The sequence below is a fragment of the Dermacentor albipictus genome, chromosome 1 (genome assembly GCF_038994185.2).
Source record: "Dermacentor albipictus isolate Rhodes 1998 colony chromosome 1, USDA_Dalb.pri_finalv2, whole genome shotgun sequence".
In the NCBI taxonomy this organism is placed as follows: domain Eukaryota; kingdom Metazoa; phylum Arthropoda; class Arachnida; order Ixodida; family Ixodidae; genus Dermacentor; species Dermacentor albipictus.
The window spans coordinates 387,125,038-387,152,467 of record NC_091821.1 but is presented as its reverse complement, the minus strand read 5'-3'; the positions used below and the strand labels follow the sequence as shown (position 1 = coordinate 387,152,467).

At 45.4% G+C, this 27,430-nt stretch overlaps 1 protein-coding gene across 2 annotated transcripts in view; it reads left to right on the top strand.

Annotated features, from left to right (window-relative positions):
- Positions 1 to 27,430, top strand: part of LOC135902476 (uncharacterized) — an 867,879-nt gene that overhangs the window by 465,315 nt on the left and 375,134 nt on the right. The window contains exons 5-6 of one of the 2 annotated variants that reach the window (XR_011511382.1): positions 5,162 to 5,224; positions 26,167 to 26,707. Coding sequence is in view for 1 of the 2 variants with exons in the window: in XM_070531982.1 (XP_070388083.1) it covers positions 5,162 to 5,224 (63 nt within the window). In the remaining variant the exon portion in view is untranslated. Of the gene's footprint in view, positions 1 to 5,161; positions 5,225 to 26,166; positions 26,708 to 27,430 lie in introns of those variants that run through there. The other variant, XM_070531982.1, reaches the window with a different exon arrangement.

Sequence of the window (27,430 nt, the reverse complement as noted above, 5' to 3'; positions counted from 1 at the left end):
AATGCGGCCGCCGTGGCCGGGATTCGATCCCGCGACCTCGTGCTCAGCCGCCTAACACCATAGCCACTGAGCAACCGCGGCGGGTTGACTTTATTATTTCAAGCAATCTGGTAATGCACTATTCACACTATTCATTTCAATTCATATAGTTCAATTCAATGCATAGTTCAAATAGTTCAATTCAATGCAGTTTTTATTTTCTCTTAGACAGAGAAGGAAACAGGACTTAATGCTCGCAGGCTTGACAGAGGCCCTGCTCCCTTGATCAACTTGCCAGTACAGTACAAGGGCAAAGATTTTCATTCTTACAAATGAAGACTGAAACTAGATAATAAAAACGCGTTGTAAAAAGCAGCGCTATGCATTGCAGCACAAACACAGGCATTAGAAAAGCAAATAACAGGTTATGGAGAAATGAAAAAGAAGGTATAGCTTTAAACTGAGTGCAATATCACACGTAATATTTCTTATGAAAAAAATCACTGAATAACATTATTTGAATGCTCAAAAGGGTCAAAGGTTTTTTTGTGTAGTTTATTTAATAATAGTGGAAGAGTATAAGAAAGACATTGCTCGGTATAAATATGCCCTAGGTGCTCTAGCTCGTGCCCGGTGCTTGGAAACGACTTCGGGTTCTGTGAAATCGTGCTCGGCCTGCCGCCGCTTGCATCGTCGCTGCTCCTTTTTTTTTCGCTTGGCGCGCGTCCTCTTGATCCCGAGACGAACCCGCTACGTCCATAGAGCACAAGAACGCATAACGACTGCCAGAGGAGATCAACTGAGCTCGCCTTCGCCTACCCTACTCCTACGCGACACTTCCCCTCCTTTCTCCTTCCCCGCTTCGCTCAACGCCCTAGGTGGCTTTGCCCCACGCTCAATGTTTTTACTCAGTGTATTGAAATATCCAGAGAATAAAGGAGACCTGCTATATGTGAGTTTGAACGTATTACAACGTAAACCGCAACATAGTGTGGGATATTCTGGAAGGGGAAGGCATAGGCAATGATTGTATACAGCTTTTGAGAAAGATTTACCGAGAAAATACAGTTTGCGCTGAATAGGAAAAGATGAGGAGCGAGGAGCAAGTTGATATCAACAAGAAACTGAGACAGGAATGCCCTCTATCCCTGCGGCTGTTTGTGGAGTACATGGTAAGGATGGAAAGGGAGCTTGAGGGAAGCAAAATATCGGGTAAAGTCTCTCATGCAGGAGTAGGAGTTTCCAGGATTATCTTATGGGGACGGCATTGTGTTGCTAGCTGACATGCAAAGTCATATGTAACGTCTGGCTAATATCTGTGGACAGGAAGGCCAGAATATAGGCCTGAAATTCAGCGTTAAAAATTAGGTGTTATGGTATTCAATGAAAACAGTGAACAAACAGTGTCAATACAGGGCCAGGAAAAACCGATGGTAAAAGAACATAAATACCTTGGTATATGGATAAACGAAAGCAACGGATATATGGAAAGAAAGGGGTAAAAAAATAACTGCAAGAGGGAAGAGAAATGCGGTGATAACAAAACACAGAGTGCTACGAGGATACAAAAGGTACGAGGTGCTCCAGAGTATGTGGAAAGGTGTGTTGGTTCCAGGACCTGCAATCAAAGTGTGATCAAACTGCGTTATATCATAGGTCATATCTCCAGAGATCCACTTTTGTGGAGCACACCACCGGAGAATTATTCGATGGTGACCAGTTTCAAGCGCGCACGTGTGTATTACTGACATGCCTGCCTCCCGGCGGCAACCTTTCGAAGACAGGATTAAGTGTGCTGCCACTTCTAAAGCGACAGCAAGCTCGTGGGAATCTGCAAATGAAATAGCATGATAGACCCAGAAATTCAGGAAGTGCATAAAGGAAAAGCGCCATATATATAGACGGTGGTGAACCTGATCCGATAAGCGGTATCGGGGCGTTCGGTGCCAGTCGATCGGCCCACGATATTGCCCACGTTGTGCCACTACCACTGTCACGAACAGACGCAGCCACAAGTCTTCGCTCCCTCGCCCGCGAGCTTGCGCAGAATCTGTGGAACACCAATGAGTTCACGAACGCACGTCTCCACAGATTGGATCCATGTCTGCAACTCCGCCTACCACCAGGGTTACCACGAGCGGAAGCAACACTTCTGTGCCGCCTGTGGCTCGGCGTGGCATTCACGAACTCCTATTCATTCCGCATTGGAATGGCCGACAGCCCTACTTGCGGCACCTGCGGCTGCGAGGAGACGAGTGAGCACCTCCTTTGTGACTGTCCCAGCTACAAAGTGCCAAGAACAGTGCTCGTAACCGCGCTGGAAAAATTGGACAATCGCCCCTTTACAGAGGAGAAAGCTCTAGGACACTGGTCCAGACGGGCTTCGGCACTCAATGCCTTAAGGGCTTTGCTGAAGTTTTTAAGGACATGCGAATTGTGCGATCGCCTTTGAGTGTTGTATCGCGTAGTATCGCGTTACTGCGTGAATTTCCTTATTTCTTTTTCTTCTCTTCTTCTTCTTTCTCCTTTTATTCCCTTTACCCCTTTCCCCAGCACAGGGTAGCCAGCCGGTACTTACACTGGCTAACCTCCATGTCTTTCCTCCTCTTTGTCTCTCTCTCTCTCTCGGGGCCAGTCATGGTTAGTGCAATACCGACTATATTTTCTTCTCCAGCTTTCTTTTTTTTGCGGTTTTTGCTTCAGTTTCGATTCGATACCATGCGGCTGAGACCAGCGTTACTAGAATCAACTAGCTCATCCGGTAGCTTTTAGCCTCCAGCCAATGGGGACGCTGTTAAGACGTAACTGATGCCAGCACCGTTTGTACTGAGGATGCATCGTCAACAGCTAACACAAATGCTGGAATGAAAATAACATATATGGATCTAAAATGACACATGATATAATTGATGGGGCAGTATTGGGCTCGAGAACATACCGTGGAGCCATGTTCTGGAATCTACCCGCGACGTAGAAGTCGAGATCATGGGATAGCGGCTACGAGAAGTTCGACCTATTTAACGGTTCATCCAAAGTTAATTGCGAGTGTTTGCCTGTTTTAAGCACTATGCGCGTGGTGTCTTCGCTGCAGTACAACATGGCGCGTACATACCCCTCTGGTGTGTAGGGCAGGAAAGGTATTTTAGCGAGCGAGCTACCTAATCCTTGCATACTGTTAATTGAGTTCAAGGCCGATGCGGCCATAAAATAATGAACTAGCAGAAACAATGAAAACTCTTCAGCAACAAATGGGAAAGTGCGTGATCCCATGATGAAAGAATGCGTGACCTGAACGAGATCGAAACGCGCCGTGTCGCAACTGATGTACACAAGCCACTCACTTTAACGGGTGCCAAAATGTCGAATTGTCACTAGACTCAACGAGAATTGCGTGTGCTTTTTGAAGAGATCTACTTTTATCCCTACAGAGTTACGGCGTTAAGGGTTCTTGTCACTTCCGATTCGTCAGAAATGCCAAACATTTGGCACCATGGAACACACGATAATTTAAACACAACCCGCCCTGGTTGCTTAGTGGCTTCGGCGTTGCGCAGCTGAGCGCGAGGTCGTAGGATCGAATCCCGGGCGCGACAGCCACATTTCAATGGGGACAAAACGCAAAAAAAAACACCCGTTCACTGTGCAGTGGGTGCACGTTAAAGAACCACAGGCGGTCGAAGTTAATCCGGAGTCCGCCACTATGGCGTGCCTCATAATCAAGTCGTTCTTTTGGCCCGTAAGACCCGAGAATTATTATTTCTCTAACTAGACAGGAAAGGCCAATATACAGCAAATACATGTTGTGATCGCCGCACAGCAAGCAGCGTTTTTACAGAAGAAGCCACTGCACACCAACGTCGGCAGCCCCGAGCGGCAAGCGAGATATACTTAGCCACATCCACCGATCGCTGGGAATGCGTCGCTTCGCATCAAGCAGAAAAACTACGGCCTCGTGCACTCAAGCAGACAAGCTCCGACTCTCTGGCTGCTCCCGTGGCGCGCGATCATTCTCCGCGCAAATGCCGCCTCGAAGAACGCCTCGCGTCGAAAGCGATTCCTTCTTCGTGAATCCTCGTCGCATTTGTTTAGCCGACTGAGATTTTGCGCGTGCAAAAACGCGGAAACATGTTTTCGAGCTCCCGAGCAAAGGGCATCACGTTCTGTCACGCTGCAGCTGCGTTATCATCGGATGGCTGCGAAGCGTGTGTATTCGAGAATCCTCGAAGGTACTTTTTTTAAAAGCGAAGCTTTTCTTCGCGAACATCGCTGGTCTTCGTGATCGTGCCGGAGGCCTGGCTGTTCCCTTGGCGAAGAGGCCAAACAATCACAGCGGAGAACATCGCGCCACTACAGCTTCCCTGCAGCATTACTAGATGGCGCTCCCGTCCGCGCATCCGCGGCTGGACACTAATTAGGAAGTGAACGCTTGTTGCGAATAGAATGAATTCCAACTGAGCTACGCGTAAGTACGCCCATGTTGCCTCTGAAACCACAATGCGTTAGATTCGAATACGGCTGCTAGCAGCTATTGCGTTGGGTAACATACAGCTTACAGCAACATCGTTCGGGTTGCCGACATGCGCGTAGTTGCACATCAATTTGAGGTGCGCAGAGCTATCTTTCTTTTTGTGTTGCATAATACCAGAATTTCTGTCGACCGCATTCGGAAAGTTCGGTGAATGCGATTCCGACTGCAGTGCACGCTGTATACGTCATTTTTATTATCAACGTTTTTGTTATTGACATGCGCTTCTTGCGCATGTGCCTTGCACATTATTGCTATTTTGAATGCTTTTGAAAGAATTCAAGCCAATTATATATCGTAAATGTGCCGCGGTACTCCAGAAATAAAATTTAAAGCAGTGGTTGTAACGTCGAGAAGTGGCTCTCGGCGACGCTAATATAGATTTCAAGATGGATTTCGTCACACCGCATCGTCTTTGCTATAATAGGTTATAAGTCAACGCAACTATACTTACTTCACTGCAGCCATTGCGCAGCCATAGTGAGTTCTCTATTCTTACTATAATATGTTATTTAGGTAATACTTTCTGTGAGTAACGCAAGACTAACTAAATCGCTTTTTCAAGACTTCAGAATTGTCTTGGAGTGCAGGCACGCATTTACTGCGTTGCGCAAAATGTTCAGAAGTATTTGTTTCTGTTTCTTTCTTACAACGCAGTACGTGTTCAGGGCACACTAAGGCCGGATTATGGAATTTGCCTTGCAGGACAAGTACAAAGAGGTAAGCGTGGGCGCTGCTTTAAGACAAAAGTTATGATTTTAATGAAGTCCATAAAATTGCGCCATTGCAAAGAGCTTATGTAAAAAATATGCAGTGCGACGTAATATACTTCAGCGTATTTACTCAAAACGTAAGAACGTCAAAGGCCTGTTGTAATAGACGCAGATGCTTTCCTCGTCACTCACCAGCCTGCATTACCATAATTTCTTAGAAGATATCGTTGGCTTTTTAGTCCCAACTTGTCATTCTCTAGTTAATAGACGTTTCATTGGAAGCATGCTGTTCTTTAGAGATGATTTCGGCACCGAAAATGCATCGCGATACTCTGATATATGGGCAAAATCCCTCCGTTCAGCTGTTTTCATGCTGACTTTTTGAGAACGTGTTGTTTTCTTTCTTTTCCTTTTTTTATCCTAGTCAATGCGAGCTCATTTTTCGTAAAGCATTTCTCTTGAAAAGTATGACTATACGAAAATCGCAGCACGTTAGAGTAGGGCGAGGCTGCTAGAATTTTTTTCTTAGTGCGGTGACACTCTTGCGAATGTCACCCTGGTTAAGATGTTGAATTTGAGAGTGCGCTGTGAACAGACCATGCTGGACCATCTGTGGCTAGGCGTTGCCTTTACGAACTCATATCCTTTCTTTATTGGAATTGCCAACAGCCCCATGTGCGACACATGCAACAGCGAAGAGACGCTCACACCCATTATCTGTGTCTGTCTGCGATATAGTGCCCAGAGAGAAGTGATGCGCAGAGTACTGGACCAGTTGGACAATCGTCCACTATCAGAACCTAAAGCTTTAGGTCAGTGCTCTGAAAGAACATTTCGTTGAAGGCCTTACTCGCTTTATTAAGGCTCCTGCGATCTACGGGGCTTAACGATAGACTTTAAGAACGCCGCCCCCTAACGCTCTATAGTGTATGCGCTTTGTTCGAGCTCGTCTCGCTATCTCTCTATCTCCCCCTCCCCCTTCCACTCTCTTTCTCTTTTTGTCCCCCTCAACCCGTCCCCCCGTGCAGGGTGGCCAACCGGAACTATATACCTCTGGGTAACCTCCCTGCTATTCTCTGTATTCTCTCTCTCTCTCTCTCTCTCTCTTGAGAGTGCGCTGGAAACTGACTGAGCGGACGACGCTTTGACGTGGAGCCGCACTCATGGCGCAAGGAAACCATGTCATGTCGCATTGTAATGGCTTCCACTGCAATAGCATGCAGAATAGCATGCAAATAGCATGCAAACTCTGGGCTCATCATACGCGATATCCAGTATTTAAGGTCAACATTCACTTAGTCTTTTATCCTTGTACCGTGGCAACCACGGGAATGGTATTTTCGACATATTTATTTTCAGAGCGCAGCTCTTAATCCTGTTTGACATGATGCAATTTTCACCTTGCCGGAAGTGCGATTTCCGTCGTTTGCGCCAAAAATCGCAGTAACAGTGCGGACCCCCCCCTCTGCCCCAATTTTCGGCTGCGACCAACCGGTTGGTCGCACAGTCACACTTTCGCAGCGGTCGCTGCGATACTCCGTCGAAATTGCGCGGAGAGCTATTCGACCCGTTTGTTTTGGAAAATGGCGTCTCGCTGAACAAGTGCAGTGCGCGGAGACGTGGGTTGCCGAATTCGGTACGTGCCCCAAGGGATAATAAGAAACTTGTGCCGTAAATTCCATTCTACCATTTCTATGCGTTTGTTGGCACGCCACACAGCAAACGAAGTGCATTTTCATGTTTGCTTCGTACGCCTTTGCGAGTTGTAAATACTATGAGGTGTTCGATCCCCACGAGGCGACATGGCCTTTTGGTGTCGTCGCAATTTTTAGTTGAGTAGAATAAAAAAATCGCCGCGTACAGAGCAGCTTAAATAATTTCAACCTCGCCAAGGGCAAATGACAAGACAGCAAAGTAGCCGAAGTTTCAGCGTTGGCCTAAAGGTGGTACCGTTCTGTTACATTTTCTTGTCGGTTTCCAAGCATGAATTTTCCGATGCATCTTGAAATGTTATCTTACCTCACTTACTCATTAAATTTTACATGGCAAATGTGCAGGCATCGTAATAAATTTTCTACGATAGCATTAACTCCATGGCTTGAATAAACAACGTCGTCAATTTGTTTTGCAATATTTCATGCACGTTAAATTGCGTCTGTTCTCTGGAGATATTTTTTCCTGCACTGAAACCAATCAACTTTGAATATGTTGCGGACTTTGTAACCTTACTGCATCTGTATTAACATTTGGTTTGAACGGTAATTAACTCAATAGTTAGTAAATTATTTTCTTGCTAGAGTGGCACAGTGACAACACACACTCCTGCACCGTCTTGTACAACTCGTGCAACAGTGCGAAAAGCAGACAAACGGCCTGTTCTTGTGGAGATCAAACGGAAGAAGATGACACGTTAAAGAAAAGTAACTCAAGACTGTGCAGTGAAGTCAGCCATTTGCACCCCTTCCTGTGAATCTTTTAAGTATAAACAGTTCTTGCACGTCCACAGGTAATCAAGTCTGCACAAACATCCATGCTTTTATGTTTCTAATACCACTTTCTAATAAGTTTGTAATCACATTTATTAATGTACAAACCCAAATAGCGATTTTCTCTGTCATTACTACCCTTATAAGTAATGAAGTATCATGCTACTTGCAAGAAAACACCGCCCTGGAATTAAAAAAAAGATTCTGCATTTCGACTATATACAATGTGCAGTTTATTCGAAAAGGAACCACGAACTGCTTTTTTTTGCAATGACACGCTCGCAGGTTTTACCTACAGAGACGCAACAAAAATATTTAGACAAAGAAATTGTTCAATTTATTCGCCTACCACTGTGGCTATAGCATTCAGCTCCTAACACAAGGTGAGGGGTTGAATTGCCAGCCGTGGCAGTCGCATTTCGATGGGAGTCATAGGAGCTTCCCATAGCTGGACAACTATTTCCGCTATTCAACAGCCCTACATCCTCAGCTGGTGTAAGACTAAGATGGCAGAGCCAGCAACTTGGACGAAACAATTATGCCATGCCTGGACACGAATTTTACACCCGCCGAAAAGAATAATCTCAAAATCATGGGGGGGGGGGGGGGGAGGGAGTGGACGAGCAGATACAATGGAAAATCGCAGATGCTGTACTTTGTATCGTATTGTATGAATTATCAGCAGCGCACAAAAGAGACAACTCAACGAATACAGGTGCCGGCTACTGGCTGGTATTTCTAACTTTACCATGCTTGAAGACCTCCACGAGAAAGCGCAGACGAACAAGCACGTAGACACTGCAGAGTTGCACCCTGCGGCACAGATTCTTTGCCTCAAGAGCACGGAAGCTGGTCGCAAGATACTATGGCAGCTAGCATGTGGCATACAAAGACGACTACCACTCTCTTCAGAAACACAACCCCAGGAGCACCTGAACTTGAAACACAACAGGCCCATACCGTTAAGTATAGAGGTAGACAATTAGGCCAGGAGACTATATGCAGTTGCCAAACACACAGAAGAGGTTGCTAATCATGAAGACACAAACAAACACCAGGAACACATAGTACGCTGATCTGACAATAACAGTGTAACGTTAGTATGACACTACATAAAATAAATGCCATACAACCCGAAAAGCTGAAACGAAAGCAATCAGAGCTGCACTTGCACTGCAAATTGGCAGACTACAACATCCTGCATGCTTGCATGGAGTCACCAGAAACTGTGAGGTCCTATACATCCCACAAGATTGTCAGAAAGATCAGGAGACTCGACTTGCAAGCACATGGTCAAGAAATTAACTTACACTATACGTAGTCAGGCAGGTATTCCAGGCACAGGTATTCTCATGAGCCCAACATAAGAACTTAAAACTGGACGAGTACACACACACACAAACAAACAAACAAACACACACACACACACACACACACACACACACGCACGCACACACACACACACACACACACACACACACACACACACACACACACACACACACACACACACACACACACACACACACACACTTCTTGCTTGATTCCCACTTGCACAATTCGTGAAAGTAAAATTCTTGCTTGATGCAACCAAACATAAACAAAAATATTACAGAAAAAATAAAATGCTAATTACAAGTGCAGGAAACAACAAACCATTACAACCGGAAATCATGCATGCCAGCACTTTTCAAGAAGCACTGTTATTTTTCCAATAGACGGACTGACAGCTTGCTTATGCAAGCACAATCTTCCAGTTCCATGCCATCGGAAAAAAACAAAAACTTGTTTCTTGGAATGTAGTCGCATGAGCAGTCGGTGATCACAATGCTTTTCTTCCCTAGACTTCTATACTTATTTGTATTTTCGCTCCTTCCTGTTTTTGATGGTTTGGTTTCATCAAGCACTAGTTTTTATCAGGCTTTCTTGCTGTACTACTTTCTGGTGACCTTTATATATCACTGCATTTTCACAATAAACATTTTAATTAGAAGTTAGCATGATCTGTTCTTACTGCTTCACACTATACACTCCTGCAACATTGCCCAAATCAACGATTTTATATGGTACACAGAAGCATCATACGAGCCAATAAAGTGACTTGTTGCAGTCTAAAAAAATGAAGAGTGACCTAGCTGCAAATGGCACAAGACACCACATAGGATGATCAAGAAAACCGAGTTGATTTTACAACAGAGAGTTGAAGGTGCATGGCAAGTAAATGTTGGCTGACAAGCAATAAACCGAACATACACAGAAAGGAGCAGCAAAATTTAATGTCTGTTTCTTGACAGGAAATGCATTCATCTCTTAACGGAAGACATGATGACACAAGATTCTCCCAGCGTTTTCAGATCTACAGCTTGCATAATTTCTCTAGGTTAGGTAGCGGATCAGATATGCACAGCATGCTAGCTATTTCTCTACCATGCACACTCGCATATCGAGACATATGAGCATACATTGTAGAGGAACAAGCTAGCATTCTGTGCAAATAGGCAACCTAGAGCAATTATGGAAGCTGCAGGTCTGAAAACGCTGGGAGAATCTTATGTCTGCATGGCCTCTGTTACACTTTCATAGACGGATGCGTTTCTTCTCGGGATCTGTACGGACAGAAATCAGTTATTGCTTCTCTTTCTTGTGTAACTTCGATTTATTGCTTGTCAACCAGCATTTACTCGGCATGTTCAACGAATGTTCATTTGCTAGTGCGCCTTATAATTGTCTTGGTCTATAGCAGAAGCCGTTCATTCTTTTTTCTGTTATGGGTATGTATTGTATAAGGTTGTGTCCTTCTTCCTTTGTCACAACTTTTTTATTCCTCCTCACCTATTACTCCAACCCTGCAGCCTGCGAGGTATATAAATGAATAAATAAATAAATACTTAAGTACATGCCATTCATTCATCTGCATACACCTCGTGCCATCCCTCCCTCAACAAATGTCACTGTGTTGATGTCTCACAGTGCGCATCCACGTTAACTGCCGCTTGCGTTTTGGTGCAGTTTGTGAACAGTGTAGTGCGTAACATTACATGATATTAAGGTTGTCACGCATGGGGTGCATAAACAAGCGTTGCAAAATATGACACGTTGGATTGTTGAAAATAAGGACAACTGTATATATCGCAGTTAACTTTACCGCCATTTAGCTGAACACTTGACAAAAACTTCGCTTTGCATAGATTCCAACTTGTGCTCGGAATCTGCAGTTTCTTTTTTTTCCTAATTATTGTGGCCGTTACTGTGTGGCCATAAATTGTAGGTTAGAATGTAAAGTTCAATAAATTGCGTTGTTGCATCATATTTACACAAATGCGTACATCACTTCGGTGGACAAATGATCAGGACAAACTCCTGAATGTTTGGATCCTGAAACTTATAAAAGTGAACGGTTTCATTCCATGGTTGTTTATGAGAGGAAGAAAAAAACACGTGTATTCATGGAACAAAATCATTGGAGCATTGATAAGCTTAGAGACATAGTCATCGCTTAACACTTTCGAAATGAATAATTACAGCTTGCTATAGACATTGAAACAGCATATCGACAGCAAGAAAAGAAATCAGTTTTTTTTTAGCTTTGAGCATTGAATTGCAGGCGATTCAAGTGGGCATACAATTCTGTAAATACAATCTGTTTAGGAATACCAGATAGGAATGAACATTGAGGCTTTCTTTTGTATTTTCTTTGACTGAGTAATCAAGTTTGAAATGACCCCCATGAGCACGTCGTAACCATGCTGATCTAATACCGGCTAAATACATGACTATCTTAAGAAATCTGGATGATTGCTATAAATTACATTGACCAAGCTATAACATCAAATAACAATATAATATAATAATAATATGTATTTCTGCAATAGCTGCTAACCGTGAGCGCTGTGCGAGTCTGAGCAGAAATGTGAAAAACCCTACGGCAAGTGCGTTTGCCGTGAGCCGACGTTCCTGCATTATGCACAGCACGTGTTGACACGGTCTTCTCCTTAGAGGTTCACCGTATACTTACAAAACGAGACACAGGACAACAAAGTGGAAGACAGGCGTGTCGATAGAATGCTATGATCTCACGCACAGGTTTCTACACAATAGTAGCTGCTCAAAAAGGTTGATGTGTCGGCCTTTACAGCTTTACAAGTATCCTGAGAGGACTCCTATATATACATTCACAGCACACGCTCCGCGATGGACGAACCAGGCTGGCTTAAAGGTTGAATGTCACAACACAATTTACATTCCACGATCAGTAGTGACACACAGATCATTTGCGGCTTTAATCTGGGCAGACATCAGATTTCGGGATGGTGCTTCTTGCTGCGTTTGGTGCAAGAATATGGCTAGGAGCAGGAACCGCTTATGTGCAACGACAACCAATAAACACGTATTATTTCTCCAGAAGCTGACGCCGAGCACGGGTCGAGCGAGAATCTCGTTGGGTTGACGCGACGACTTCACTGCAGCCGAATTCTGAATGGTGGTGAGAGTAGCTATATCGACTTGTTGATAGGTCATATTCTAGGTTGTTGTAGCGCAGAGAAAACGACATGGACACAGTTGAGTTGTTGTTGAGTTGAGTGGTTGTAGGCTACTGGTGGGATTAGCCTTGCAGTAGCTGCCGGCAATTGCTCCACCATAGCGACACTTGAATACATAGATCATATAAATCGGACACAGACCTCACAACTACACATAGTCACTCCTAAGATCACCATGTGGAGGCCGCATCCGTGTCCTGCAGGTAATTTAAAAGAAGCCGGGAAACCTCCTTCCTATCTAACCGGTTCCCGCGCGGGAAAACAATGTCCTGGAGAGAACTGTGGGGAATTCCTGTCTTCTTGAGGGACCCGAATAACACACTCCTTTCCGCGTTATACAGAGTACAGGCCATAAGGTAATGTTCTATGTCACCGCGCACACCACACGGACATAGAAGGCGCACGCGGTAACACACGGCGCTGAACAACCAGCTGCGAACAGGTGTTGTTTGCGTGTGCCATGTCACATCGAACGGAACTTCAAAAACCGCCTTTGCGCACTCCAAAACAAATGTGAACTTTAAAGCATTCTTAAACTACAAAAGACACCTATTATTTGCTCCTAATAAAGACAGATGAATAAAATTATAATTTATTTGTTTTCTTCGCTATATTAATAGAGAGAGAGCGCGAGAGAAAACAAGGATAGGAAACGCAGGGAGGTCAACCACAAGAGAATCCGGTTTGCTACGCTACACTGGGGGTGGTGGAAAGGGGAATAGAAAGAGGAAAAAAAGGGAGAGAGTAAGCACTGAGTGCGTGTGGGAGGGAGACTACACACAGGGACACTATAAACGGTCTCTTAAGCCAAGAATTATGCGGCTTCTGCTACAGAACCTGGCAGCGAGCAGCCCTGGGCGTCGTACGAATCGCATTGTTGATATCGCAATCATGTGAAATGGTCCTTCTATAAATCGCATTGCGACGCGTGCGACTGCACGGATTTTCGTCGTTCCAGTCGCACCATGTGAAATATACTTTAGTCTCCCGTTCCTGCGGCGAGCGTCGGCGTTTTTCCCTCGTAGCCGAGCGAACGAGCACAGCGAAAGATGAACGCGAACGCGGAGCGCAGCGGGAGATGAAATAAGAGAGCTGGAGGAGGAAAGCGGAGGAGGAGAGTATGGCAAAATGATGAGCAGGAAAGCAGAGAGCCGCACGGACTACAAAATGGCGCCATAGCATTTTTAATCTGATCGCACGCGCAACGCGACTTGTGTAGTACTTTCTGGAAGCCACGCGGGCAGCAGAGATTACACTGGAACCCTGGACCAGTCATGTATAAAAGACGACGTGCTTGACCGGCAGATCAGATTTTACACGATCGCTGACTCTGCTTGCTGCTCTCGTTGCGCTTGAATGTTCGTTGTCTTGCAACGCTTCGCCAACACCGTTTGCAACGTGCCGCACAAGACAGATTGTCCGCGCCAGCCAATATATCACGAACTGTAAACACGTATAGAGCTGCGCTCAAGTTTCGAATTAGGGAGTATCGTAATCACCGGTAAGTTTTTTCGTCGTGGTGTCTGGCACCCGAGCAACGGCAAGTCTATCTGACGTCGTCATCGTGACATAAATGTGTAGTACGTATACCATCTGCATTGGTTCTTAGCTGCGTATGTAAATTTGTTATCATCAGCCTATTTATATCCACTGCAGAACGAAGACGTATCCCAACGACTAACAATTGCCCCATTACTTCAATTACTCCTGCCTTGCTCCAATTACCCGATTACTCCTGCATGGTCGGCTGCAAAACTCGCCAAGTGTAGCAGCCATCAGTATTAAAGTAGAAAGGCAGTTTAGACAAACACAGACGAAATTGTCGATATGAAGACAAAAAGTTTTCGAAATTATGAGGCGAGGGTTCTCCATTGACAAAGGGGCCGTGTCGTCCAGCCCAGCATTATTGCTTCGGATGAAATGAATTTTCGGTTGCCGTTTCAGTCGACAAGGTGAAAAATCACGATTGAGAGAAATCTTATTGAAAATGGCACTGCTTCTCTTGCGTCCCGTCTCCGCTTGCAACAGGGTAAAAGTAGCGAGGAACATGGCCCCCTTGGAAACAGTTATAGGAGAAAGTAAATTAATGGAGAGGCAGACGGGTGCGTTATTCCCGAACATAACTTGTACGTATTATATATAACGCCGGTTTTCTTTCCATTGCTGGCTGGTGGCTCTGACTACAGTGCAACATAAAAGGCACAAGCGAATCGAGAAAAATGAGGCAAACGCCGTGTATGTCTACTATATTAAAAGTCGCAGTTTCACTTGAAAGGCGAAGCATCGATTGCAACAGCAAATTACTAAACAGATATATGAAGTAAAGATAATAGATTTATCGGCCGCATTCCACTACGAACTAAATTAACAAGCATGGTGTCACGCGCGCGCAGGCAAACATATAAACACATCTTACTCGATGGTAGCGGACTCTCGCTGTCAAAACGCTCACGTGAGTAAGAGTGGGATCAGCAGCGAGCAAATTGACCTTCGTGCTGCCTGTCGCTCCATCGCGAACTAAGCGGCGAGACCACAGCTCACAGGAAGCTACACCCGTCGGCGCGACTAGACTGCGCACATCGCAGATTGCTTTCAAGATAGGGCCAGCGCGACTACGCTCAGCCGCGCCATATGCAGCCGCCGCCGGAGTAGATGATTCATACCACAGCGGCCGCGTTTCGATGGGAGCGAAATGCAGAAACGCTTGTGTAACCTGCACTGGGCGCACGCAAAGTACCCCAGGTGGTCAAAATTAATCCGGAGTGCTCCAGTACGGCATCTCTCAAAGTCACATCATGGTTTTGGCACGTCAAACGCGACCAAATTCGGGTCATGTATAGCGTTTCTTAAATCCAAAATCACTGCGCTGATAATAGGTTTCTGAAATTGTGATAACTGTTTCTCAATTCGAAAACGTATATGTGACATACCACTAGCTGCGCAAAGTAGCAACACCAAGCGATCTGTGCGAAAACACTCGGGAGATTGCAGACTGAAGAGAAAAACAGACAAAGCGATTATTGCTTCGGTAAGAAAGAAAATAGCTGTAGTGTAAATATGTAATTGGCGCCACGCGTTTCGAAGGAAAAGATTTACTGATTTTATTGCCGAAATAAGGCTGAGATCGTGCTCACACTTTGGCATCAGCATCATCCTGAACTGCACCTGCATCCATGTATGAACTGCAGCGAAAACATAATGCGAAGCAAAGACGGCGGCGTAAATATGCTTACTTATTGCTTTATTTATTTGGTTAATTCTTAAGCCAGTTATCTGAACTACCTCTGTTGAAGGCACATTTCCCTGCTTTCAATAAATAAAATGCCTTTTATCGTAAAGTGAGGCGCACCGAGTGAATAAGACTCTCACGGGTAGTTGATACCTGCGATATGTTTCGTGGACGCCGCAGAATTTCACTGAGGTTGCGTTTCATTGCATATGTATGGTAAACATGGTAATTCAATCCGTGTTGCGTCGGTGAAGCTTGATCCTTCGAGCAGAATTCGTCATTTTCTCCTTTTACGATTATGTTCTGTGGTGTACAATTAGTGCCCTATGGGTAAAACCACGAATCCCCTCTCCGAGAGGCGAGTTCGAAACCAAGTAACAGTCCTTCGCAGCTTCGGCGCTGGAATTATATGAACCGAAGAGATATTGTGAGCTAAGAACGAGCAAAGGGCTTTGTATTTTTCTTAAGGTGGCAGATTGGGCCAGCGGGTATAGTTCATTCTCATTGCAGAAAAATGTGTTGCCCATGCTTCGAGCGCTAAAGTGTGTGTGTGTGCTCGTTGCGTCTCCATTTTTGGTGACGCTTGGTAGTTAATCTAACGTAAGGTATAGGCTAGATCTTACGTAAGGTATAGGTATAGCTAAAGCCTTCTCTTGCTGTACCAGGCACACAAAACGTAATCAATCACCGTTGATCGAAACGGGTTGTTGACACGTCATCCTGAGAGCGATAAAAGCAATTGGCCTTTTTGTTCTTTACCAGCAGCGCTTTCGGGGGAACACGCATCTGAAAAACGAGCGAAAAAAAAAAGAATAAGCGGTTTTGTGAAACCAGGTGGCATCTGGTTTGCTACCCTACACTGTCGATGGGCAAAGAGGGAAAAAAGGAAGGAAAGGAGAAAATGAAGAGATTACACTTGATCTTCACGTACTCGTAACAGCGTTCACCGCGCATTCAGAGGCAGTCGCATCTAATTGAGCTTAAGTCCTTCAAAGTGGAAGTGCAGTGAGCGGGCGGGAGAGAGAGAAAGAGAGATAATTTAATTGAAAGAAGGCAGAGAGGTCGGCCTGAGCTAAGGTGCTCTAGCCTGCTACTCTGCACAGGGGGAGGGGGAACGGGGACATAAAGATGTGATGAGGGATGATGATGACATAGCAAGAAGGATGCGCAAAGATGAAAGCAAGTTCAGCACTCTGCTGACAAACATTCACAAATGTCATCCATGAAGCCACAATCAGGTTTCGCATCAAGTCTGTAGTCACCAATTCGAGTGAACTTAAATATAGAGGCACTAGGACGAAGCTGGTGTGTGGGCCTCCCCTGCGTGAACAGCACAAGCGTCAAACAAAATCTTTATAGCATATAAAGACCTGCAATAAGCGGCTCTAGCACGGCGAGCACTTGTAGGGCACTTTTAGAGCAACTTTATACTTTATACTTTATGCAACTTTATACGGTATATTCTCTACAGTTCCTAAATTTGGTATTCGCTACGTTTAGTACAACGTCTCGGTGAACACGCGCGGTCTTGCTGTTCGGAGACGACGGACAGGATTTTCTCGGGAGGTGACGTTACCATGATCAGTGCCAAAATCGACCTCCGAATTTCCCTTGTGCGCACCTGTTCGGTAAACCTGACCATGGTGTCTTCACATCACACTGCCGAATCACTGGAGCATGTTCCCTTTCTTCTGGTGCGACCCTGCAAGAGAAAATGTGTCGAAGAGGGTAAAACACGACAAGCAGGTGCAACACGTCCTTGATAGTGGAGCACTTCCTAAAGTCTTATCTCATAACCACTTACAGGCAAATATTCTTGTGGCTGTACTTTACAGCGCTGCGAGAAATTGATATTTGCTTTTTTTTGGCCTATCAAATGTTGAGAAAGTCGAAGGCGCGCTTGTGGCGTTTGCCGAAACCGAATGAAAAAGATAAGCATGAAGTTACCGCTTCGAGAATCCCTTCGCTGTTCCTTATTTTGTTGTAGCCCAAGCTGAACAAGGACAAAAGAGAGGCACATCTGACACACACAGCGCTATGTGTGTCAGATGTGCCTTTCTGTCATCCTTGTTCAGCTTGCGCTACAACAAAATAAGATATGCCATACCAACAAGCCCCTATAGCTATCATCTTCGCTGTTCCCTTCGCTGTTGAGAAAAATAGAAGCGGTGTTGTCATGTTCGCTGTTTATAGCCAGACGACGTTTTCGAGACAATAATTTGAGTAGCTAGACAAAGCGCTCAGTAGATGTCAGAGTGATGAGGGCACGTATAGGATTAAGGCTTGCGTATATACAGCGAACAAACTTCAAAACAGGTTTTGCAAGACGTGTGTCGTATGGCTAACTGTCACTTTAGTTCCCCCCGTAAGTAGAAAAAAATGGGCTTTAAGCATTTCCAGAGCATAAAAAGCGTACTTGCAGCAGCAGCGAGCCGCGTACGCTTTCAACTTCGGATGTTCGTAGAAGTTAGGTTTGGGGCCGCGTCTTGGAAGTACTGACAAAACGCTTAGCGCTATAAATCTGGACTTGTCATCCCTGATCAAGATTTATCTCCCCTGATAGAAAAATGTATTTTACATTTCAATACGCAGTTGCCGTTTCTCTGTTTTTTCCTGTTTTGTTGGCGCCACAAAAAGGTTTTAGATGTGAGGGCATTTGTGTTTGATTTGTTCACCTGTGGAAAATATCAACCACAATGTTTGCGGAAAAAATCACGTTATTCTCCAAAAAACCAGTCCACTGCAGCCTAAAGCAACACCGCTCTGCTTTCCGTTTCGATTCTTGGATTGTTGCAACAGTAAACACTGCTAACGATAACGAATTAGAAAATCGATGACATCGTTGCCGACCGACACGGCAGGAACCTGGTCCGTGACGCCTTCTTAATAACAATTTTGGCTTGATTACATCTTCGTTCGCTTTACTGGTGAAAAAAAAATTATACAACAGCTAGAATGTGGTGTCAAAGTACGTGTACACGTCATTTACGTGCATGATAAAAACATTACTGAGACGCACCAAGGAAAGTTTTCCAAAAAAATGAAATTCACCATAATGGAAGTGTGGGAAGTGTGCTATATAGGCGGCAGTCACTCCGATAATGCCTAAATAAATCTATTGAAATCACCAAATTATTTCGCACTTTTCAACCTTGTATAAGAGGTCTTAAACGCAAATTTGTTTCCTTTGCCAAGTGACAAGGAGCAGCCGGTGCCACCATAAAGGCGCCAACCTCTCCTAATATTCATTTCAATAAAAATAAAGGTTAACTGGAAAGCGGCGCTTTATTAATTTTATTGCTACCGCCGACATATTTGCGCTATAATTGCGCAATGCGCAGGTCCATCGCTGTTGGTGTTCTAGACGTCGCTCCAGCGCACTCTTGCTTCCTCTTCTGCCACTGTGCCCGCTTTGATGTCAAACGTCAGCCTCTTCGAAGCGCGCTCAGCCAACGGGATGGTTGGCCCTTTACAGAGGCAAACATCCTGGGAGCTCGACGTCATTAATAATCATCCCAGAAAGCTAAAAATGTCGTAATAATATATCTAAAATCAACAGCCCTGAAAATGCCCTTATAGACATCCTGCGTCTACTATACTGTGAGAAGGAACCACCTCTTTTCTTTCACGTTCTCCTTTTTTTCTTTCAATCCCTCATCCCCTCTCCCCCGTGTCCGCTAGACATTTCTCATCCATCTCCTTAGCCTCCCTGCACTTCCTGGTATCTCTCCCTCTTGCTTCGCTTTAGCGGCGTAGCCAGAGGGTGGCACACCGGGAACGTTCCCGGTGTGCTGTTCCCGGTGTGCCACCAATTTGAGGATCAGAGGATGTAATATTGTGTTCCAGCGAATACCTTCCTATGTTAGTATCACTGCATGGGAGTGAAAGAGCGGACACTATCGCAGAAGAAGCCCTCTCAGTGCCACCAACAGCCCGAGCACCAATCAGCCAGATCACCAATCAGCCATCAGTCCTCAAAAGACTAAAGTCGCAGCCAGTTTCAGAAGCTTTGGACCTCGCCTCTTGAGCCGCGTGTAGTGAAGGTGCTTGACCGATGGGAATTCATTCTAGTCTATGAAAAAAAAAGAAAAGGACTGGTTGACACTTTAGCGTGACGGTTCAAAACTGGGCGAGGTGTCTCTCCGTTGTGCAGAGGATGACTAGAGATTCGAGTTGGGAACACTTCATTTTGGTGCTGCTGGCGCTTCACTGTCGAAAGGAATGCTCTCTACTTGACGAGCTGCTAACGGGAGCGCTTCCGGGTGCGTGTGTGCAGCAGATAATGTTCTTCGATGCGTTAAGGACAGTTCGTAAGGAGCTCTAACGCCTCATACTCGCATATCTGCGCGGCACTGAACTCATATACGAGGGGTAGCAGATTCCTTCACAGCGAAAGAGACGATCTGGCGGAGCAATTGCAGGCCCACACCGCATGAAGTAAGTACTTCAACTAACCATGCAAGCTGACCATTCAACCGACCAGTGAAAAAGAAGACTACCTGTTTCTTTATGCAATTTGGGGTTCACCTGCGCTGCGCGTTATAGTCGCAGAAGATTTGCTTAGGGTAGGGATGTGTTTTACGTTGACAACTATACTTTACTACGTAATGTAATCGTGACTGCGCCATTAACTTATTATGTTTTAACACTTCTGATCATGCATCCTGCAAGATCTGGACTCCTTTTGGGCTGTGATACTCAGCATGGGTAACTGTATGTGTTAGGTATAACAAAGTGTTAATTGAATTATTAAGAAAACGATGCATGATAGCACAAATTGGAGGATATATTACAGGCGAATTGTAGCCACGCTGCAAGTATTTACTGATGATGTTAGCTTGAAATAAGCAGTACAACGATTGTTCGAAGCCATAGGGGTCAAACGCAGACGAATCCATGTACTACGCATCATTCCCATGCCCATGGAAGCGCAGTGCTCGTAGCCACTAGCGCCGCATTACCCACTGCCATGCGAATGCGAGTGGCAATCACTGGGAACTTCACACACTTTTCGGCATGGCCATCCGTATCTAACCTCTCTCACGCCAAACGTGGACCACTGGGTATGTGCCCGAATTTACAACCTGGCAGACAAACTGGGCCATAGAAATGCACAACTTGACATGTGACACTAGGTACGTGAACGCTCTTTGCCATTTCTCCAGATTGTCTAGATTGGGTATGTGCCAGTCGGCAGGTGCCCAAAAGAGATGCAGAACAAGTGGCAAAAAAGTGAAGATTCCAGCAAAAAATAAAAATAAAATAAAATTCAGGACGGCAAAAGAGAAGCGCGAGAGTCGGCATCAAAAGAAGCCGAGTGTGGATGAAGAAACGAAATGAGCAGAATGCGACCCGAGCGAAAGCGAGGAGGACGTTAAGCTACACAAACGGGGAAGAAGCTGTCGGGGACGGAAAATCGAATTCGGCTTACCACAGAAGTGGAAGAATTTGGCAATACGGTATGTCGCTTTATTGCTGCAATGCTTATCGCGTTAACGTCGACATTCATCGTGAGATAGGTTCTGCTGGAGCTTTTTTAGTAAGAAAAATGTATAAAAAAAAGGTATTTTCCGCCTTCTAGAGCATTTATGTTCTTGTTTGTTTTTTTTTTTTTGTTCTCTGAGCCACGTGCACCCCATGGCCGTTCGTTGGACGCGAGATGCGTTTGCGGGAAGTGAGGAGACTAACATCGACCGCCGCACGCGAGCTGAAGAGAACCAAAGGGGGGGGGGGGGGTGCTTTCGCACGTGGCAAACGAAGAGGAAGGCAAGAACTTTTCGCATTCCTCCGATCGCCATTTTCGGAGTATTCGTGCGGCAGCGGTGAAAAGTGGTGCTGCACTTGGTGGCTTCAAATAAGTGGCGCGTGTTTTAGCGCAAGCGCCACAAGTACACAATAATAAATAGTTATAAAACGAATATTGCCACTTCAAGGATGCTCCAGTGGCATTCCTCGTTTTACTATATTTATGCATCACTCCAAGCCTCCTTCTTCCTAAGAACTTGCCTCTTGCAAGGACACAAGGGGGACGTTAGTAGTCTAATCCGCTTAGTGGAGCGGAAATTAGTAGACTAGGTGAACAGTTTCCGTTTATGGACTGCTGCTGGCTTATCGCGGATTATGATGACTGTCGGAATATGATAAGAAATTCACATTTAAGCTCCACCAAATTTATTTGTTGTTCATAAAGCACGCACCCTTCTAGTTGGTTACGCAAGGTATCTGTTCTACAAGTATCAACAGCTCTTTTACCAAGTTACGAAACGGTAACTGGACTATCTACCTTTTTCAGGTGAGCACACTTGGGATCAAAAGTAAACGAAGCACCGTCTGTTACTACGGTGTTATTATCGGAGACGAAATATCTTTAGCTTAGTGTGGCGAGACTAAAGAAACTTGAATACGAATTTGGCATGGGGAGAAGTTCCAGACACACTATATAAGCGGGGCAACTTTGATCTATACATATGCATAACGTTAATGGTTTCCTATTTTCACGTAATACGGGCAACTTAGCTGCCGTCTTTAGTCTAAATAATTTGATGTCCACCTGGGCTGGGATTCGTCAAATAACTTTCGTCAAACCTAAAGTTGACACAAGTCGGAATAAAACTTACAGGAACGAACGTTATCTAAGTGCGGCACCAGGTGCCACTATAGTACATCCAACCCGATGCATTGAAGCTGCAGTTAAGTGTTCACAGCCCGCATAAATATTAATCACTTTTAATTGGCTAAAAGAACCAAAGACATCAAAGCCCGTGCCCGTGTTACCACTGTGTAAAATTAATACAATGTTCACCTTTAAAATTTTCCAAGATATGGGTGAACATAGTCTCTAGCCACCACGATGTGAAAATGGATGCACTTGTTAGAGAAAAAGCGTGCCTTTTTTATGTAAATTTGGTAAGTGACTGCGATAAAACAACTAACACAAGAAAAACAGTGTGTTTTCCGTTCGGGAAACAAATAAGGGGCGCGTTTGCGCTACCACTATTTCTCACTTTTGCATTGTGTAGACAATAAGTGTCTACTTGCTTTTGCGAACATTAACTACTTAGGTGAGAAGCACATTATATTTTACTCTCTGATTATTACACTTTTTTTGAAATTTTTTTTTATACATCGAAGCTGCATATGACTAGCCGATTTGTGGGTCTGTCCGTCCGTCGGTCGGTCGCTTATACGCCGAGAACTTCTTCGGTGCAACTCCACGCGCATGCGCGAAAGAGAGAGAGAGAGGCGCGTGATTATCCAGCATCACCTAGATAGCACGAGGCCTGTTTACTCCACTCCATGACGTCACGGAACCTGGCCCGAAATTTCCATCGAAAAGGCTGGCGTGATGAAAGCGGTGACGTCAAAATTACTGTTCAAAATTAAAATCACTCGGGAGCATTCTCATTAGATTTTACGGCAGTGGGGCCAGGTGACATGGCGTCATGGATCGGAGTGCAAATGCCGTGTGCTATCTAGGTGGCATTGGATTAGTTGTGCCAGTAGTGATGTTGTTGCTCTCCATCGCAGATAAGTGCGCGCGGAACACTTTCTCTCTGGCTCCAAAATGAGTATACGCCACGCGTCATACGTATTCCTTAGGAGCAGGCAGCTTTTTATCAGCAACACTGCAAGCAGTACCGGGAACGAGCTCGTCTACGCAGTGACGATGCTGCAGCCTGGGCACAAGAACAGGCTCGTGCAGCCGAGCTCAAGCAGCAACTGCATACCGAGGATCCGGTAGCCTACCGAGCCGTCGTTTAAAGAACCATGGGGATTAACCCAGGGATGAACACCGGGACCACACGTTTCAGCTTCGTTGGTTAAGGATCTGTACGAAGTGCTTGGGCGGTGATTTTTTTATTTGTTATGAGCGTTTCAAATGATGGCGAACATCCGTTGTAAATGAAGCAGTGGTACGCCTGGGTCTACGGGTGTCGCAGCTCCAACCAATGTGCTAGAACAAGCAGTGGTAGCCCAAACAGTGTCTCGAGAAACTTCGGTCATTCGTGATAGGTCATGGGAGGGAAACAATACGCTGGGGTGTTACGACTGGATGCCTGCGTCGTTGACGAGACGACGCGAAGAGCATTCTACTGAGTCGCGTGAGCACTCAGAAGCTGACAACTACAGAATTTCGGCCGTACGGCGCGTCAGCAGTGCGAAGCTGTGAGGAACATCTTCTCCTGCGACTCGCACACAAACTCATCAGCAAGGCGACCTTCGGGGCAGCAGAGCCGCGGACGACTGCGTGAAGCCGCTGTCCAAGTTAGCGCAACGCCCCGCTAGCGCCGGCCGTCTACCGCTTCTGAAGCTTTCCGACGGCGTAAGCAAGCGGCCCTCTGTCTGATGCCAGACTCCTAACCAAGAACCCAGAGCTAGAGTCCTAGCAAGGGTGATTAGACATCCCGTGTTCTGTGGCATTGAAAAATTTCTAAGGAATAGCTACTTTGTGTTCGTGACACGGTTCTCAAGCTGTGCGTGCGTGTGTAGCCAAAATCAACACATTCGGTGTCGACCTGGCTTAGGCGTGTTGGAGCCATCTTATGGGCCGGTATTAACGAGGTGACAGAAAAAAAAAATTATCTATGCACTCCGTGCACAAGATATTTTAGCCTGACTAACGAAAAGAGAGAGAAAGAGAGAGAGAGAAATGAAGAGGGTAAGGTAGGGAGGTTAATCGAGAACATGCCCGGTTATCTACCCTACACTTGGGGAAGGGGAAAAGGGAAGAACAGATAAGCAGAGAAAAGAAAAATAATAGTCAGTAATTCACAGTCAGTCGCAGAGGAATCTCCGCTGTCACAATTATTCATACAATCCAGTGTCCTTCAAGAAAAGCAGAAGGGCTTTTGTGACCTTTTGCGTGCAAGAATGCATAGGCCTTGTTCCATGAATCGTGTCTTCTGGGAGTGCTCTATAGTCTAGCAGGTTGAGTTTCGCTTGTAAAGTACGACGTTGAGTGTCAAAGGATGGGCAATGACACAGAAGGTGCTATAGGGTCTCATCACACCCGCACAAATTGCACGCCGCACTGTTGGCTATTACTATCAGGAATGAATAGGAATTTGTAAATGCGACGCCCAACCATATGCGACACAGTGAAGTTGTTTCACGACGGGAGAGTCCCTGAGGCAGACGAAGTCGCAAGTTGGGGTCGAGAGAGTGCAAGCGTGAGTTGGTGAAACCCGGTGAATTCCATTGGAGAAGTGTGATGTGGCGAGCGAGTGATTAAAGTTGTCGTGAATATCAGTTGCCGTGCAGCATCAGTTCTTGAAACTGGTATAGGAACCCACTGATGTGTTTGGTGAGCCGAACGCGCAGCTTCATCTGCGCTGTCATTGCCAACAATTCCGCAATGGCTTGCTAACTATTGGGGTACAATGTCGTGGCCTTGCTAGAGCGCGTGATTATGAGCGTTTCTTATTTCGTACACTAGCTCCTCATGTAACCCACGAGGTAGGGCAAACTGCAGAGCTTTTAGGGCTGCTCTGGAATCGCGTAAAATGGCACAACGATTTGGTGGCTGCTGGAGCACTTGAGTGCACCTTGAAGAGCCGCAAGTTCTGCTGCTGTCGACGTTGTATTGTGCGAATATTTACACTGCAAAGAGATGGCGTCTGATGGAACTAGTGCTTCGGTAGAGCCGTTTGAATTGGTGGAACCTGCCGTGTATATGTGTATATGGTCAGAATAAAACTTGTTGAGCAGAAGCAAAGGCAACTGCTTCAATGCTAGCGTTGACAAGTCTGCCTACTTAGCAATTCCAGGAATTGAGTAGCACACGTGAATTTGTTGGAGACACCCCAATGCCGATGTTGGCCGTTTCGCAGACTTGAAGCCACATGATATCGAGTCATGGTGGCTCCTCCCAATACCACAGAATGTAGCTTGTGCTCTTAGCACTGGCAAATCGGCTAAATGTTGGGATGGTAGCCGGTGAGATGAGGTTTACTGCAGGTCGAGCCAAACGCCATGAAGGAATGGATGGCTTAGTTGCAGGGGTGAAGCTTGATGGAAGTCTGGAAGTCGTAACACAAAATGATGCCTGTGGCCTTTCTGACCGTAGTGTTGCCAAATGATGGGAACGGGCACGGGCAAAGTGCCTGATGTGCAGTCTCAACATTTCCACAACAATCTGTGTTTGTATGCGTTGGTCTCGGGCGATTGCAATAGTCACCACTGTAGATGTGCATTTTGGCATAGCAAGACAAACCCTGAGAGCCCGAGCTTGAATAGCCTGTAGAGCACGAAGACTTGTCTGGCAAGTGTTGGTCAGTGCGGTAGTACAGCAGTAGAAGCCCAGCATGCACTGACATTCCCCAAGTCTTTCAGGCCAGAAACTTGAAAAGCTAGGAGATTGCTGTCAGACGCTGTTTCAAGTAGATCACGTGTAGATTCCATGAGAGAGTTCTGTCAATGATTATGCCAAGAAATTGGTGAGTCTTGGAATAAAAACATATTGGAATAGTTTTACGTTATAGGGCCCCTGTTGTCGCCAAGCGACATCAGGGGCCATATAACAGTTCGCACAGTTCGCAATAAACGTAACAGTTCGCAATGTACGTAAAGCGGCCGGATGCTCGACGTCTATGTCCACGGCGTTCTTACATGCGTTAAATCGAATGTATTTTATCTCATTCGGCACGGTAGCTTCAAATCGTGCCCAAATGACTTGCCGATTCATGCTTCACAGGTTATCCGAAGAATCAACACGAACAAATTGTATAGTGTGGCTCGGCGGACACAGGAACCCTACACTCTTGACGTACTTGCTGATGAAGACTCGCCGAGGACCCTCCTCTTCGCTTTGCGCTTCGCCACAGAGACGAAGTCGTCGTCGCTGTCATCGCTACTCGCCGTGTACAGTTAAGTGCTATCACTGGTGGTGTCATCACCTCGGCTGTTCCGCTTCCTTGAGGCCAACGTTGAAGGCAATGCCCTATCGGCGCTACGTACAATGGTGTCAGGATCCATCGCCACCCGCAGTACAGTGATGATCCCCGGAATGCACAAAAATCTTCAAAACTCAGGAGACAGAAGGAGCAGCGTTCCACAGGAGAAACATTTCGTCAGACTAAGGGAAAATATATACAGCTGCTTTCAAGGTAATCGCACGGATATTGAAAACATTTTGCGTTACTGTCAACGATCAGGATCCGATAGCATTAGGCAATGTGCACGCTCGTTGTTTTGTGTGTCTCGAACGTTTGTCCAGGTACTTCGCCGTTAACCGTTCTGCTCCCCTTGTTCAAAGTAGTCTTCAAAACTTTAAAACACATTCTTCATTTATTTCTGACTTTATGATGACCTGTTACGTGTAGTAGGTATTCAGTGGCAAATTAAACGGGAACAATCACAACAAGAAGATGCTCCTTGTGAATTGACGTCGCTGCGCTGAAGACTTTCCCTTCAGAATAACCTGCACTTAGATAACCCCATTCACTGCCCTTTACACTTTTACGACCACAACTACACCCTGGAAGAAAAAAAAGAAAAGGTTATCTAGGTGGTCGTTCCCGCGGACATTACCAGAAGCTTACGGCTGCTCGATATTTTCATATCTTAAATAGGCATAGTAATGCTTACGGATCAAATGTCACAATGTTATCGCCTAGTGACATTTCGTTTGCAAAAATGACTGTTTCTTTTTGTTGTAATATTGAAAATGAGTATTACAGGTCGCGTCGTAAAAAATAAGGCTAATATGTACACTATTTCCCGGCACACAGCAAATATGCATTTTATGCAACATGTTATATCTGCCTTTAATTCCGCCCACTTTCTAAAATGATTTTTCTTGTATATAAAGATAGAAGTCTTAACGGCAAATAGAGCGCCACTAGAACTAAAGGCTTTGCATAAACACGTCAAGAAGAGGCACATACGACTGACCAAGGTCAGAACAGTAAAATGTATGTGGTCAAAACTGCACAACCACGGACATTCATTTTATCAGC